Below are 17,436 nucleotides of genomic sequence, written 5' to 3'. Positions count from 1 at the left end.
AGTTAAATTCTGTAACGGAATAATTTGTATTCCAAAAAAATTAAAGTGTTGAAAACTAAGCTACGTATGAAAATCCAGATGTACCACAGCATCAGGAACTGATTTTGGCATACTTATGCGTGACTCATGGGGGAACATCTCTGTTCTTACGAGAGTTATTTCACTTTGAGTTTGTGGCCACCAGATGGGGCCTACGTGCTTAATCAAACTACAAGTGGGGAGGAAGTGACATATTTTTCCCTTCACCTCTTCCCCCAAAGCTTGTTTCTTTATTGAGAATGTGCACTGAGACTTGAAACATGCCTAAGCTTGTCGACATTAGCACTTGAAATCTCGAGAACTCAATTCTAAATTACATAAATGTCGTTATGGTATGTCTTGTGGTCTGAAATTGTGTGTGCGTGTGCGTGCACATGTTTGTGTGTATGTGTGCGTGTGTGTTCATCTAATTAGTTAGTTTTCTATCATTCATATATTAAATGGTTCATTGGCCATTAAATAAACAGCCTTTTTGGATTCACAATGTAGTTAAACATACAGTATTTCCATTTAATATTATTCATTGAACTTTGACCTTGAGAGAACAAGGAATGCATCATTTAAATGGAGGCTAAAGTGAAAGTAGTGGGTCACTTAATTGCTGGTAGTGGCATAGGGTTTTCACTGAGGGAAACAAAGACAGGATGCGCTAGATGGTAGTTTTTTCCACTTCCTTAAATCAAACAATATATCTGACAAACAAAAGACAGAGAGAAAACCTCAGAGTGCATCAAATTTTCAGACCGGTGGAGGAAAAGGTTTCAAAAATGAATACAGATAGCAAAAAGAAAAACAAGAAAAGAATATTCATAGCTCAGGTCAAGGAAGAGAGTAAAAACGGGTATACAAAGAGCAAAAAAAGAGGCAGTGAAACTTCCTCTTGGCTCTGTCATATTTTGTGCTGCTTCTGAGATAGCCCTGGATATCTCATTTCCTGATATCCTTTGACAGTATAGGATTGCACAGATAGGTGGCAGAACACAATACACAAGAACAACTGTACATGGATTAATAGAGCTTACACTCACAGCTAGGTACTATTGGAGTCATGTCTCAACATCTCTACATGCAGTGATCAAATTGATCAAGCATACAGGCAAGATAAATGATGGTCAGTTTGACCATTCATGGCCATTTAAGTGAGTAAGTGTCAAATTGACCACTGTGGCATTTTTAGAGTTAACTACTTTTTAAGTACATTACTGTAGCTACCTTGCAAACACCACGTTTTTTAAGACTCATAGACAGAAGCGTATGCATGAGTAACTTGCCAGTTCTGTAAGTTGAAAACTTTTTGCTCGGGATAAGATTTACCGTACTGAAGGTAGGGTAAGCGCCCTTAGATCAGGTTTCACCCCTTGCTCTCGTTCTTGGGTTGTGAAATTAAAGAGAGCCTCAAGAAAAACCTAATTATCGTCTCAACTAAAGGAAGACGAGGAGCTGATCGCAAAGAAACCTACATTTTAATATGTTCTGAACATGATATGGATCAGCTACACATCCAATTCTGAAGGCCGTGCATCTTCGCCGTTGCTTTTCCATCTTAGGATAGGCAGGTTATTCTTAGCATCAAGCCTTGGCATTTGCCAGGGTGTATAGCAGCTGAGATGTGGACGCTCATCTTCCATTTCTTTTTCGTCTACAAAATGCAGTGGTAGAACACATTTAAACAGATGGACATTTAAAAAGATGTAATAATCAGGTTTAGAGAGGAATAGGCAAACATAAAAGCACTTACTATGATACTTCGCGTCGGGATGACAGTAGATAATGAAGTGCATTTGAATACGTGTTCTTGATACAGTATGTCCACCACAACGTTATATAACATTGATGATTGCCCGCAGATTCACTCAACTGAAAATAGATTTACAAGTGGGGAAACACTGAACATGTATTTTTATTCTAGGCACTTGTCTACAACCTGAGTTCAATATAAGTGAAAAAAATGTTGCTTTATTACATGTGAAGCCAGGTGGGGGGTGGGGAGATCTAAGAGAAATCCATTCAAAAACTGCAGAAATAAAAACTGCAGAGTGTCACTTATGAAAATGACTGCAGTTACTCACCATCCCCATTAACAAACAAAAGTGCGCTCAAATGATACATCACCAGGTGTAGGAGCACTTTAGATTCACTTTGATCATGTGATCAGAAGCATTGCATTGCTTGAGGATTGGTGGTAGATGAGGAACGGACAGGATTCATTCCGTGCATCAAATAATAGATCGTAAGTCTTGGTTACCGGAAAAAGTAGAGTGCTATGTTCTTATTAATAGATCCTTGGTACTTTGTTCTGAGCATTCATATATAATACTTTACTTCAAATAATACCTGAATTCCCATCACATCCACTGGTGTGTCATTTCACCTTAACGAAAACAATCTGTAGGTAGAGGTGGACAATTCAGGCTCAGAAAGTAAAAGTCCTCCCCAGTATTTTATTCCAATTGCCTGGACTTGCTAATTAGCACAAATTGTCAGCCAGGAGGTAGAACTAATTAGTGAAATCAACTGGCTGAGTTCATGGGTGGAAGTAACACATGGCAGGACTTTTACTTTTTGACCCCTGGACTGTTCAGCTGTTTTTAAGTGAATAAGTACAATTCACCCTTCGCTTTTCTTTCCCCTATTTGATACAGGCAATCGTGTTGAGCAAGTTACCCTGATTCCACCCACACCCTGTGAATTGCCCCACTGCAGCTGAAGTGTGTGCACTGCACCAATGCACTTGCTGCAAGCTAATGACCATTTTCCACTCTACAGGCTAAACGTTATTATAGAAGAGCTGGCTTCAAACAGGAAAAGAATACCTCTCACTATTACCATGGTACTGAGTTCACTATGTTGACTCCCAATCACCTGTAACTTTCCAAATGCATAAAAGTAAAAATTTTCCAATTTTATACAGAATTTCCCTTTGGGAAAACGTGAGGCAATTGGTCTAAATGTGCGCTAATGCAAATGCTCATTTTAATGAGCCAACAACATAACCTGCATCTCAACTGCTTTCAAAAATTTCAGGTGTGACCTAATTCAGTGTTCATTAATCAGATGACATGGAACTCCTTCTAATCATGTAGTACCTCTTTTCCAGACAAAAAGGGGGCTGTTAACACCCATCTCAGTAGCTGGTTTGCATGAAAAAGAAAAAAAAAGACTTTTGTATGGTTTGTACGACTCCAGGGTAAATTTGGAGCAGCATTTTTATAAAAACATACACTGTGTAGTCTTCGGGCACCTGGTGTATTGTTGAGCCAATACTGCGGAAGTCCAAGGATCCTAAACACAACTTACCTATGGTGGGAAACAGGGGTGTAGCACAAAATTCTGGGCCCTATACATAAGCAGTCTCTGTGGGTCCCCTTCCTCTCTTGATCCATGTCTCTCACGCATCATTCCAGGCTTTTCAAGGGCACTCCCCCCATTCAGGCCCTGGGTAGTCAGTCCCACTTTTCCCCCCACTACGACACCCCTGGTGGGAAATAGCCAAGGATCAAACCTGCAGTACCTCGGCTTTAGGGTCCAGTTTTAGCACATGGTTAGTGCCCTAGCCACGTGAACCACCAAATCACTTAAACCTCACCCCCTACAGAAAACATGCCATCTGCTTAAGAACTAAACACATCCATTAATCTTCCTGTGGTGTATTGTCTAAGGAACAAAACAAGCACACACGCAATTATAAAACTGCCTGTCACTTTGGTTTGGCCAAAAATGCCCACAGCCCCATTGGGTTCCTTCGTTAATGTTCCTTTATTTCAAATCCCAAAACGTTTCACTTCCTGTATTGACACACAAATTGCAGTGAGGTGCCAATTTCAAATGAAAATCAATAATTCATTCACGAAAGCGTGTCGTATTACACACGAGTAGAGCAACGTTTTCCCCATCACATTGGCTGGGCATTGTTGCAGGGTGTGCATCTTCTCTATTGCAAAACCCAAGACTGGATTTTGGCCAGACATTTGTAAATATTTAGGTCAAATGTGCACGCACATAGGCTTTTACTTCGAGTTGAATGCCAGCATACCAACTAGGATATTGTTTGCTCTACATGGATAATTAGATGAACATTTTGGTTTTTATTAGGCAAAGTTTAAACAGGTTGATGCATGTGTACTGTAAACAATCCTTTATAAACATTTTAGGCCTTAGGACTGAAAAAATCACACCAAGTGCATGTGTATGTGATACGAGTTGAAATTAACTGCAAATGACAACTGTAAAGAATTTAACTTCTCAGGATTTATGGAGTTCCATTGAGAATCTGTACTGCATTTTGAAAGAGGGAGCCTTCAAAGTGTTGTTACTATAGCAACAGAACTTCCTGCTTCAAAACGAAAACCTATAACTATAACTTTATGGAACAGGCTTAAATAATAAAGGAGAATGGATAAATAAATGAGTTGATTAGTCCATTTAACTTTGTTTTTTTATTTATTTTTTTATTACAAAAAAGCTCATTTGGCATACGGATACATTCACTTGTCACAGTTTTTGTTTTTTTGTTGTTGCTTATGGGTTTTTTTTTCTTTTTACATATTAATTTCAAAAACTTTTTTCCCCATTTCTTATGAATATACACCCAAATCTTGTTAAATTTTCTTTCTTTAAATAGAAAAGATACTTTATTGGTACATGTATATTGTCATATTTCTTTATAAAAACAAAAAAGAGATGGACAAAGCATCCTGAAAATGAATCTTTGTTTATGAGCCAAAAAAGGTTGCCTATAGAAAGGAAACAGAAAACAACACTAGCATGCAAACACAGCATTTGTCAATAGGCTTCCAGGACCTTGTAAGAGGAGAATGGCTTGACAAAGTGATAGTCTAGATTTCCACAGTGGGGACACTGCTGCACGTTGCTGTACTCGGAGAAGTACTGCATCCCAACTCGAACGTCTATGACGGGTTTTCCACAGTGCTTGCAGTTCAGCCGAGCCTAACGGGGATCAAACGAGCAACAGAAGCAGTGGGATTAGAACATGCTATGGCATGGCGGACAAAGACAGTGAGGGGAGAAAGAAACAAACACATATTTCGACAGTTCACCTGGACCAAACAGGGTAGAGAAGATCAAAAAGCAGCAGGATTAGAACCTGCTACAGTAGTGGTAACCAATCCTGTTCCTGGAGACATTGCGTTCTGTAGGTTTTCACACCAACACCTCATTCAGCAACTAGAGATCTCTTTGAGCAGCTAATTAGGTGTCAGGTGTGCAAAATTAGGGTTGAATTGAAAGGGTTGGTTACCACTTCTATAGTATGGGTAATAATGCCAGTGGCAACAGTTACATTTGGCCAAACCAAGGAAAGAACCAACAAACTAGTGGAATCCTTCTGAAATACAATATTCTTAAACAAAATATAAAGACAACCATTTAACAAATTTGCAACAGCACTGTGCTGCAATGTATAGAACATTGTACAAATACCAGCCACTGTAACACTGGCAAGTCATCATTAAGGACAAACTGCAGTTAGGCCAAATTAATACCAAGGTCAAGCCACAGAAGCTACAGTACCACTCCCTGTGGTGTTGAAACAAATCCTAAATTACTGTTCTTACTGTGGGTCAGGTTAGGTTCAGGCGCAAGTTTAAACACAAGAACATCAGGAACAAATAACTGCACACTCGACGCAGGCCCAGAATAATAACTGCTAAAGCATTAACCTGTCGAGGCGTGAAGTTTGATTCAGAAGGAATAAACCTATCAAAGCATGAAATAAACAATATCATAAAATATCATTGTTTTTTTTTTGTTTGTTTAACAAAGAGGCCAGTTAATTACAGTCAACTACAAACATGCCATATGGCTTATTAAATCTCTCTTACCTGACAACAGGGCGAGGCAGCCAGTATGTCATAAGTGTACATGGTTCCCAGTTGGTGCCAGCTCCCATCCCATCGAGACTTACACTTTATACATACGATTTTATGGACTCCTTCCAGGCAATCGACACAAATTGCATACAGGTGCATCAGCCTCCCTATAAAGAAAAGGGTTGGTTCATTTTTAATTGATAGAATCCAAAATCATTTTCTTTAAATAGTGAAGAGAAAAAAATTTCAAATTCAAATAAAAAGAGACAAGATTTTTTTTAAATGACATTTTAAATACACGCAACGTGTATCATTGCCATGCAGACAGGAACCTTAAGATCAAAGCGACAGCTTCAAATGGCTGCGCCATTTCTTTAGGCGGCTGCGCCATTTCTTTAGGCACCTGCTCCATGTAGCCCAGCGGTTGGTGATGATAAGCACGTACGCGGCTGACATTTATGGGCACGGTTTTATGTCCATGCAGAAATACATTAAGATGATGGATGCCTTCGTATAAAAAAATGAGCAAATTTCACTGGGATTTCTTTATTTTCCCATTGCTGACTGATTTGCATGCTGCGTGCACTGCTTACTGGTTGTGTGCTGCCAGGTTTAAGATCACATATTAAAACAACTTTTGGCATAAATCTTTCATTACAAATAGCTAATAACTGAGGACCCACAATGTGAGAAATCCCTCCTTTTTATTTAAAGCAGCCAAATACCACTCTTGTGCAATTTTTTTTAAAGATCTGGGAAAAATTAGAGAAAATAATTTTTTTTATTTTCATTTTACATTATGAACCAGACTATTAGGCTTCATAAAAATACAAAACTGTATAAATGAAGAATTCACATAATAAGCTGTGTACACTACCCCAGACAAGGGCACAGCCCAGCAAATTTGTAATACCCATGAAATTATTATAATATTTTTTTAGGGTCACAGAAATGTAATGCATGATGTCCTAGTGGCCCAACTGGGTGAAGAAAGCTTATACCACTGCATCATCCAATATACACCGGTAACAACTTTAATGCATGTTTGGTTTATCCACAACTGATAACCTTCCTCATCTTTCCGCCATTCCGGTTCTTTCCTTGCCGCCTTTTCGCGCTCTACTGTTCCTATAGTGAGACGATTGTTTTCTTTGCCTAAGTTATAACCTGAGGAAACAACCTGCTGATATGCTTGCAGTGTTGCTCTGGGTTGTGCAGTGCTATCGGGAGGGAGCCGAAAGAGGCTGATAACACTTACACAATCGTTTGCCCTGCATATCCTGTTTGAGGTCTTGCATCGAGATTTGACTATTCGACTTTGCATATGTAAATGTGTGGCTTGCCGTCATGCGTCTGAGCATTTGTCTCGCAAGCTCTGTAAACACCGCACTGCCATACAACTTACTGTAACTTTTTCCTATTTCCTGCAATATACATTACGGATGCATTTTGAGAATAACCATGATCTGCTATCAATGTAGCAGGGAAATGAAATATGAAATCCGAGATTTGCAACAATCTGAGAACGACAGTGGAGAAACACAGTGCACAGAGATGTTTTGAATACTGTGGCACCAGTAGTTACTCTGTGGCTTAAAACTCATTCCATCATAAATCCCACTTATATCAAATTTGCATTCAGGTAAAATGAATGCTAAGCACAATACTTAAAAAACTCAGCAATGATTTTCATCAGATAGAGTCAGATAGCACAGCTTATTTCATGCAAAACCAAAAAAGTTTGAAATAACTTGACAGTTTTACAGTGAAGGACAGAAGTAAAACAGGGAATAGGAAGTGACTTTACCCTGTAGGTGGCAGGGCACGTCATACTCGATCTCGTCGTGACGGGAGGGGCTGAGAAACAGGGTCCCGTCCACCAATGGGAACTGCTCAAACACCGGCAGGGTCCGGTGGCACAGGGCGCAGTTGACCACGTTCCTGTGGCTGGCGCTGAGCGCCGATAGGATGAACTTCCTCAGCTCCTCCCCCTGGCCGGTGTGGGCGTCGTCCTCCATGCGCACGTGGTAGGTGTTGAGCTTGTGGCGGGGGATGTGGGCCAGCAGCTCAGAGAGGTCCAGCCTCCGGAGGAACTGCACGGGGTTGTCCCCCGGGGCCAGCCGGGGCAGGGGGAGGCCGACGCCGTGCTCCAGCCCGTGGCCGCTGCGGCCCAGCCCGCCGGCGGCGGCGGCGGCGGCAGCCAGCAGGTGCTTGCGGTGGCCCTCCAGGTGGACGGCGTTCTTCAGGAACTCGCCCAGGTGCCGCGAGCCGCGGGGCCCGCCGAAGGCCGCAGGCGAGAAGAATGAGAAGCCGGACGGCGGCGACTGGCCGGGGGAGTCGCAGGGCGAGCGGGGCCCCAGGCTGTTGCCGCAGAAAGGGCCGCCGGGGCCCCTCTCCTGAGAGTTCTGCCGGTCTATAGACTGCCGGCGCGGCAGCTCCTGGCTGGACGTCCTGTGCGCCATTTTGTTTCCCGTAGGGTGCCGGACCTTTTTGGGCTCTTCGGAGGGCTCCATCCCACCCACAGCCCCGCCCACACACCCACCCCCACCCCCGCACCCGCCCCCGCCCCCGCTTGCAGAGGCGCCGGACTTGCCGAAGCTCTTCTCCGGCGGGACCTTCTTCTTGCGGTCGTCCTGCATGCGTTTGACCTGGTACCAGTCGGTGTCCTTTTTGAGGTGGCCCTGGCCGCAGCGGCAGGAGCAGAAGCGGAAGGCCAGGTCGTATCCCTTCTTAGTCCACATGTTCTGGCGGCACTGCTTCTCGTTCCAGCTGCGCGCGCGTCCGATGCAGTTGAACTGCACCAGGATGCTGCTCTCCCACTCGTAGAAGCACTGCAGGTGCATCCAGTTGCTGTAGGGACAGGTTTCGCTGTTGCACACCACCCGTTGGTAGTCGTCCTTGTCCAGGTCGATCGGTCTGCCCAGACTGCACACCAGAGGGGTAGCACAAGGGGCTTCTGCTGGGCATAAGAATTAAGAGAATAACTGCAGTGGACAACACAATTGCATTTAAAATGCAAAGCTATGCATTTGCATGATGTGATGTCTGCAATGCAAATTATACAGATGTAGAACCACATTGGACAAATGAGTGTCAGAAGGCTGAATAAAAGTAAATGGACTCGTGATGCATTCCTGATAAAGTTACAGTCTGCGTGTTGTTTTTGGAGAGTTCTCCATATGTCCTGTTCTACACCTGCTAGCATTAACTTCTGGTGGAATAATAAAAAATCGGTACAGTGATGCTCCTATGCTCCTATATCATCTTATTCATGATACAAATTCTGAAAACACACTAGCATTTGAAATATGTCACTAAGTAAGCACACATGGAAGGAGAAGATAAAAATTGCAATAATTTCCAAATCCTTATCTAACGGGCCAGGGGCCATGTAACTGATTTTTTCTCCATGATACCCAATAATAAGCAAAGGGGTGAAATTAGACACCCCAAAACACCCTTCCCTCAGCCAAGCGAACATCTGGCAGGTGAGTCACTCGATCCCTTGCATTAAACTAATGAAAAGAGGTGACCTTCACCAATTCGCGAAAGACTCAGAGAAAGCAATTAATGACACATGAACCTTTCGTTAATTCACAGATGCTCCATTTACGTTATTTACGACTTCTGAAACTGAATGAATCACACTTTTTCAGTCACAATTCTTGTCAAATGTCCTACTTACACCTACTTTCACAGCTAGAGCATTTTCACCAGATGTCTGCATCTATTTTGTCACAGCACTTCTGAATGGTCCAGGTTTTCTGTCACTTGGCACAACAGATATAAGCTACATCAAAACATTCTTCCATAAATCAAAGAGCAATACCAGTTGAATTACCCTGCTTCCTTTACATAGGCCCTAAACCAAGGCAAATCACACTGCCTAGCCTACATGTAGCATACTGTCAATTTATTTTAGCCAGATAAAACATGTTGCTGTTGACATTAAGCATCAATGGTAGTGTAGTTTAAGCTTAATATTACCCATTCATAATTCCTTCACACATCTGGTAAAAAGTCAAGTTAACAAAACATTATGTAGCACTGGTCTGCTGTACAATATGGCAGTCAATTTAATATGCAATAGCATATCTTATTGCTTACACAACTGCATAGCCTGTGTATCAATGCCATGTGAACCTTTTATAAGGGGTAGACTTTGTTTGTATTTTTTCACAAACTCAGTTTGACAAGGAAATTATCTGCAACTAGCCTGTGTCGTATTAGCGTCACGGTTTATTCGTTCACAACAAGAAATTGCTTTAGTCTTTCCAGCCCATCACCACCTGTAATGCAATGGATGCATCAGCCAAACAAATGGGAAACGTATTAACTTATGTATCTATATTAGAATTAGGCCACTTGACAAATTAGCCAGATTTCACGACCCTCATGTTTATTGAAATACAGTTATACATCCATCAAAGGGATGAATGCTGGAGCACACCATGGTTATATGACTTCTAACAAAACATAATACACACTGTATTCTTCAGAGAATTCTCTGACACTGCTCACCCAGAATTCACCCCTCAATCACACTGTCACTATAAGCATTACTGTCAAAGTACATATAGAGCACAGTAAAGAAACACAGGGGAAGACACGTGCATTTGCTGTTAACATTTGCTAAATATTATTTTGCTTGTTTTATCAAACCTAATTTATGATTGATTGTTGGTCATTTGGATGTGTAACTTCATCATTCTTAAAGGGAATAATTCTAAAATAGGGGTCTCAAAAGTTTCCAACGCCCAGCGTCCCTACACTAATTTTACCTGGTATTAGACACTTCAGTGAATGAATGCCCATTACACTCATTCACTTAAACAGGGCTGTGTCTGAGGAAGCAAGGTTGACTTCCTTGTTTTTAGAATAGCTTTGCCAAGCATGATTTACAAAAGAAATCGTGCATCAACAGTAAATGCATTCTATTTTAATAAAAAGGGGGAACCTATATATTAAATTATGTTTAAAACCTGTTTTGTCAGTACAAAAAAACGATCCTGTGATGAAAAAAAAGAAATTAATACAAACCAAGAAAAGTTTATAGAATAGCATTTCATATCATATCTAATCATGTAATTTCACTAAGTTGAAATTCAAGCTCTTGTCTGCACGCTACCTGGGCACCTGTAGTGCTTTGCGAAGTCATTTACGGCTAAATATGAGCCTTTCTCTTCCTGTTCATCGGCAGTACATTTACTAGTAATGACAAATTCGGTTATATTTTCAATTGTCAAATTTAGTCGTAAATCGGACATATTGCCTATAATCAACGTACACCGAAAATCTGTAATACATCAGATATTCAATATTTCAGTTATTCCAATTTTGTGACCTCAATCATCACATTTACGCTTGTTGGATCTTTGATTTGCATCGCCTGCAAATATTACCAAGGAAATATATTGACTTGAAGAGGACATTGCAGGCTTGAAGTCTGGAATACAGTATTAGACAAAAGAACCCTTGAGTAAAGCACTTGACCTCAATTGTTTTTGTTAAACTCCAGCCGTACAGAACGTGCAAAATATAAATGGCGAGCCATTTGAGGGCCTGGATAAAAGAAAAGGTTACGTTTAATAAAACAACATGTGTGCCATTAAGGCAAAATGCACGCGTGCAACCAACTGGGACAAGTTGCTGCAACTGAGTAAAGATTCGCAGAGGCGTTGCATATCCCATGATAAAAACAATGCCATTTTAACGCACGCAGATATGTAGCTGGCTAGCTAGCTAGCTAGCTATCAAATTATCGTGCATACTCTACATGTAGTTAATCGTTGATCTTTAGTTATGTAGTTTGCTGTATGTTATTAAAAGAATCACAATAAATGCATAAGAGTATGCACGCTCTGTCGCGAATGTTGTCCTTACCACTAGTATTCTCATTTGGCGGCGCAGCTGTAGCCCCCAACAACGTTGTTGCTGCTGCCTGGGTTCCTGTTGCGGCCGCACTGGCTCCATTTTCCTGTTCATCTCCACTACTATTGGTGCGTTTATTTCTCTTCCCCTTGTTGTTTTTCTGGTTGGGCATCGTGCTGTTCCTGTTATTAATGAATACTGATAATCAGAAGCTGCTGTCTCTCATTTCCGCAGATTACATTTTCTCAACGCAGCGCAGCATAACATTCTTTTCTTCGCTTTCTGTTCTTCCTTTGCAGGTGACACTGCCTTTCACAGCCTCATCGCCATCTAGATTTCTGTGGTTCTGTCAGCAAAGGTAGGCTATACGACGAAGGCGTGTCAGTCTGTTGTTTTGATTCCTATTCTGAATCTCGAACGGTCAGGCGCTGTTTTCCCCTTGCCTCGGTGACGACACTGGGCTCCTCCCCCCGCCCATTGGCTTCGAGTTATTAATAGACCTGGTGAGGGAGTCCCAAGTCAAGAAGTTCTGGCTGGGAAGGGATTCCAATGCGTGTTTTGGACCAGACCTAATGCCCTTCATGTGGCTATTCAGTTGGTTTCAGTAGTATGGACTCTAAGTAGGGCTTACATGCGTTGCAGTCCAGTAGCTGCAGTCCTGTCGTTATATTTCAGAAAATGTGTCACTATCTCCACAACCCGTTGATGCATTTCTCTCAACAGAACCTACACAGATCCCACTGTCTGGTCTATAACTGTACTAGGACGGAGTGTAGCACAGTGGGTAAGGAACTGGGCTTGTAACTGAAAGGTCGCAGGTTCGATTCCTGGGTGGGACACTTCCGTTGTACCCTTGAGCAAGGTGCTTAACCGGGATTGCTTCAGTATATATCCAGCTGTATAAATGGATACAATGTAAAATGCTATGTGAAAGTTGTGTAAGTCGCTCTGGATAAGAGCGTCTGCTAAATGCCTGTAATGTAATGTACTGCTGAACTAAATGTTTAATTTCATCAGTTACATATGGACAGGTGCCTGGGCTCAATGTATGTCCTCAGCTTTTTTCATTTAGTTTTTTCTGCAAGTAGCAAAAAAATGTGCACTTACCAATTCAAACATCACAAAATGTATTCCCTTGGCTATATTTGAGAAAAATTACAATTGCTTATATTTGCAAGTAGAGGACGATTATCAATTAAACAAAATTCAATTTGTCATAACATCTGGGGTAAAGCTTGTGCATCCCATTAATGTTCAATGATTTAAAATCTTCTTTAAAAAACATATTAAAATACAGCCAATTTAGATGCTACTTGTGCATTCTGTGTTCTATCAGGTTGTCATAAATAATATACATTGCTTGCCTCAAATTTGTATAAGCACATGCAATGAATATATAAGACACACTTCCAGTTGAATGCTCAGATTATTTTATTTATTTTTTTTTAGTAATTTGACTTTCATTGCTTTTATTACATTTGTCAGTAAGAACATTTTTATCCTTCTGACAGAGGTACTGAACATGTAGGCAGCAAAATCTGAACAGACCTGCCATGTGTGGATCCAGTGTTATTCCAGTGCTGTCTACCTCAGTTGATTTCTTTCAATAAACCATATGAATACAAATATAAACACTTCCTGAGTCTATCTCACGGTGCTAGAACAGACTATATTGCTGTATAACCAAAACCTGAACGGTGTTCATTACATGTCCACAATCATTACTGATGTGAATACAGTTTTGCATGTTCTCTGATCAATTAGAATTACTTGAGAACACGCAGTCAATTTATTTTCATAGAGACCAACACTGTTCACCTCAGAAAGAAATGGTCAAGTGGATCTAATACTACAAGGATCAAATTCTTTTGAGGAGAAATCTCAGAACCTATTACTTTAGCAGCTCTTTGATTTTTCAGGAGTGATTAAAACATTGTCCATCAGCCAATCTTTTAAAGGAAAATAGTAACTATTTTAAAGAAATACAAAAATTGAGGGTGGCTATATTTTATGTTCATCACACAGGTTTGTTTTTCATTCTTTATAAGAAATACAATTTAACCAAAAGTTGAATGTAAAATACTTGGTCATGTTGATTTAGTCCTGAGAAAACTTTACAAAACCAACTATATATTTGGCACAAATTATCCTATTATATAAGAGTAAGGAAACAGTACAGTATTGCACATTAATTGTGTTGACCCTCTCTCTCTAATGGCCACACATAGTAGAATTGTTGTGCATTGGCAAGGAAACTTGCTCTTTGACTACACCATGTTCTACATTCACCAACTTTGGCAAAACTTGTAAAATGCAAGCCATGGTCACAGTAGTAAAAAGTAGTCTTTCAACCAAATATTAAAATTATACACATTTCCTTTAAACAATTGGTCCAAAAAAAGTCAAAAAGAAGTCCATATCCAAAAGTTCATGAGGTAGCAACATGAACATGTAAACAATAAATGAAAACCACCAGGATGTTTTTTCGTTCCACCAAGACTACCTGTGATATGTCTTAGAAACGTTTTGTTGCTGAATAAAAATTACATTCCAATGTAACATACAAATTTCAAATTGCAATTTAAAATTGACACATATTTAGTTGCCCTGAAAACACATAAAATTCTGATTGTGACTTGTTTGACACTGCATGGTACTACCTCAGTTGCAAACCTGATCTTTGTTGTTGCTTTTTATTTTTAATTATTTTTGGAAAACACGTACATTCACTAGTCTTCGTCTTGCAGCAGCACGACATCAACGTTGTCATGGACGCCTTGCAGAAGAAGCTCTCCCTGGAAAGTGACAATCTTCCTCTTCTTGGCGGCCTTCAGTGTCCCAACGATTGCTTCAAAGACGTTGGCACATTCATCGTCACTAAACAGAACGCCGAACTTAACGCTGTACTTCCCGTCTGCATCTGTATTGGAAACAGTGAATTTTAGAGCAAATCTTCTTCCACAATGAGGAACACATGCAGACCCTAGGAATTTAATAGATTTCAACTTGAACAGACCTCCTTATGCCTTGTTAATAACGCTTGTGTTTTACTCTCTTTCAGTATTAATATCATGACAACTGAATGTTTTTCTAGTAGAATAGCTAGTTTTTTATCCTGAATAAGCTTTCCACCAAACTAAGAATTTGATTACATTGACATGTGGAACAAAAATTAATCTATAATTATCAGTGAATAAACACAAGTGTAATAGTAAATGTTATTCTAAATGATCAAAAACATTCACTATCAAGAATGTTCACGCTCAGCATATTTGTTTTTGGACCACTTTCACAACAGAAAGGAACGGTTGTGACTGTTTATTTATGTTCATGTGCTCTTCCCAAAATTTTTGACTATTTAACATGAGAATCTGGATAAATGGGCGATAAAGTAAAATCTATGCATTACCTTGTATTGCACATTGTTTCACACAGTTAGCATTTAGCTAATTATTAACTAACTCTGCAGTAAATTTTCATTGTAATGGCTCATAAAATACATAGACAAAAATGGGTGAAAAGGTATGGTGTACAAAATATATACTTTAAAAAATGGCAGTTTAATTTACATGTAAAGCCATACTCCAACCATACACCCAGTACCTACATCTGGCTACACCAACCTCACCCACACCATGGTGTGACAATTCATTATTCACAAAGAATGTACACAGCTCTGTAATGAATAGCTGCATTTTACTTAGTGTTATATTAAGGCAGAATCCGCAGACAGAGAACTGTGAAAGCAAAGCAATCCATAGTCAATTTCTATTCATGAAACACTTTCTTTAAATGGATGTAATTGATTAACGAATTTATATGATGGTAACATTAAACTACGCTTGCAAGTTTATTGAGAGTAATTTAATTGCTGCCATTAACTAGACTTTGGTATGGCAGTAATGAAAAACCAAAAACCTGGCGTGAGGAGACCCAAAATAAAGACAATAAACAATCCTACATCCTTCCTCTTCAATGGTTTCTTAAGTTTTAAGTTACCTTCCACTTCAGAAAAGTATGAAGCATTTCACTGTTGCACTGTATTAATTCCTGACATTTACAAACAGAACAAGCAGCATTGTACTTTGGAGCTGCTGGAGTGGGTCCTAGTTCAGATAAACCTGCAAAAATTAATCAGAAGTGATAACAGCCATTTTAGGTGGCTCATAGGAGCCAACAAGTTACATATTTGTATGTGACAATGAGGACACAGTGCAAGTCAGCAGCCACTGCATAGACTCCAGTGTTACTGGGGACTACACGTTTTTCCTCAGAATTGCTTTTAATATCGTTTCATACTTACTTTTGCTCCCAAGTCGGCGGATATGTTCAGTTAACAGTTTTATCTCATGGTCCACATTCATTTTCACTGCAAATTGAATGCAAATTGAATTAAAAGCGGTGGATAAAATAAAAGAAACTTATCCGCAACAAGCGTCAATAACTGCTTGGGAAAGTTAGAGCAATACAACATTGGAATACATGACTGAAATATAGCATGCCTCTTTTAAGTTTAGTTAATTAATTCGTGCACATAAATTCCAGCGCTCTTAACTGTTGCGAGATTTTAGAGTCAACTGCTTAAATGAAGTCCAACCAAGCCAAATATAACAATTATTTACTGCGGGTCTTTATATCATGTGGATGCACCAAACGTATTTAGAGACCGCAGATTCTACCTAGGTGTCTAGCTATGATTCTACCTGTGCACACTACAATGAGTTCAAGCTGTGCAGCGCCTCCCCAAATCTAACGCCCATGGTACAGAAATGACTCGTCTTGCAATTGCATCGCCAAATAAGGCATGGTATTTTCTGCTGGCAAACAATATATGCCGGTGATCAACTCGGTGAGTACTCCGCACTCAAGGCAGATTACATTTTCCAGATCAATTTCGACTCCAGTCTGCAAGTGAAAATAAAATAGCTAATGCGACTGAATAAGGATTTCTATTCTTTCGTTCCATCAAATGAATATTTGCAAAATAGGTTCATAAAGCACACCAATTATTTCTAAACAGACCGCAGCACGATGTTGACAGAACCTGAGAGAATAAGTGGGTCTGCTCAATATTAACTTGGAATTTCACGTGATAAACCGTGCACTTTATGCGGAAGTAGGTCGTCTCACCAACACCCATATGAAGAGGTGCAGGGAAATTATACTGGGTCATACTTGCCGCTAAAACCATACATTCGGTCAGCTTTTTAACTACGCCCGGATATTACCATATAATCGTTAAAACACACTTATCTTAAAAACACGAGAGTGTAACTATTCAATTCTTTAACCCTTGCGTAAAAATGCGGGCTAAAGAATGGATCCTTCTTCTAAAAGTTGCAAGCTTCCTAGTTGTCGAAAAAACAATGTTTCCTGCGCGAGCACAGTTAATACGATTTTCTAAACACTTATATCACAAGTTTTGTCTACTCACCAAAGAAAAATATATTTTTCCAGTATCACAGGAGCTAAAAGCTGCTACCTTCTAAATGAACAGGAAGCGGGTGAAGCCAATGAGACTTGAGAGCACTCCATACAATGAACGCGATAATACTGACGTCAGCATCTCCTCCCCCTCAGTTGCCAAGGCATAGGTATATGTTGCAAGATCCAAAAACTGGCAACATTTTTAAAGACGAAGGAAAAGCACGAAACCTGAGGAAACGGCTACAGACATACCACTGTACCGGGGAACTAT

At 40.1% G+C, this 17,436-nt stretch overlaps 2 protein-coding genes across 3 annotated transcripts; both read right to left on the bottom strand.

Moving 5' to 3' along the window:
• Positions 1–4,456: 4,456 nt before the first annotated feature.
• On the bottom strand, positions 4,457–12,218 carry heca (hdc homolog, cell cycle regulator). 2 transcript variants are annotated; one of them, XM_035424221.1, is made up of 4 exons: positions 11,751–12,218; positions 7,675–8,826; positions 5,880–6,034; positions 4,457–4,986 (listed from the first exon to the last, which is right to left on the bottom strand). In XM_035424221.1, exons 1-4 carry the CDS (start codon positions 11,908–11,910, stop codon positions 4,822–4,824), a joined length of 1,632 nt encoding a protein of 543 aa, XP_035280112.1. In that variant the 5' UTR covers positions 11,911–12,218; the 3' UTR covers positions 4,457–4,821. The 2 variants fall into 2 exon arrangements, with proteins under 2 accessions (XP_035280112.1, XP_035280113.1); XM_035424222.1 differs by having other exon boundaries at positions 7,675–8,823; positions 11,751–12,214.
• A 945-nt stretch (positions 12,219–13,163) lies between these two features.
• abracl (ABRA C-terminal like) lies at positions 13,164–17,303 on the bottom strand. The gene is made up of 3 exons (XM_035423808.1): positions 17,173–17,303; positions 16,042–16,107; positions 13,164–14,658 (listed from the first exon to the last, which is right to left on the bottom strand). Exons 2-3 carry the CDS (start codon positions 16,100–16,102, stop codon positions 14,468–14,470), a joined length of 252 nt encoding a protein of 83 aa, XP_035279699.1. The 5' UTR covers positions 16,103–16,107; positions 17,173–17,303; the 3' UTR covers positions 13,164–14,467.
• Between the last annotated feature and the right edge of the window lie 133 nt (positions 17,304–17,436).

This window comes from Anguilla anguilla, chromosome 6, assembly GCF_013347855.1.
Source record: "Anguilla anguilla isolate fAngAng1 chromosome 6, fAngAng1.pri, whole genome shotgun sequence".
NCBI lineage: Eukaryota > Metazoa > Chordata > Actinopteri > Anguilliformes > Anguillidae > Anguilla > Anguilla anguilla.
Note: the sequence above shows the minus strand (reverse complement) of the source record. Positions and strands in the feature narration are given on the sequence as shown.

Excerpts from the sequence above, each read along its gene's own strand:
- heca (XM_035424221.1), bottom strand. The coding sequence starts at position 11,910 with ATGCCCAACCAGAAAAACAACAAGGGGAAGAGAAATAAACGCACCAAT. Across the intron at positions 8,827-11,750 it reads GCCAAATGAGAATACTAGTG|CAGAAGCCCCTTGTGCTACC; the intron begins GTAAGGACAACA and ends TCTTATGCCCAG. Across the intron at positions 6,035-7,674 it reads CGTGCCCTGCCACCTACAGG|GGAGGCTGATGCACCTGTAT; the intron begins GTAAAGTCACTT and ends TTTTCTTTATAG.
- abracl (XM_035423808.1), bottom strand. The coding sequence starts at position 16,102 with ATGAATGTGGACCATGAGATAAAACTGTTAACTGAACATATCCGCCGA. Across the intron at positions 14,659-16,041 it reads CCGCCGACTTGGGAGCAAAA|ATGCAGACGGGAAGTACAGC; the intron begins GTAAGTATGAAA and ends TTTCCAATACAG.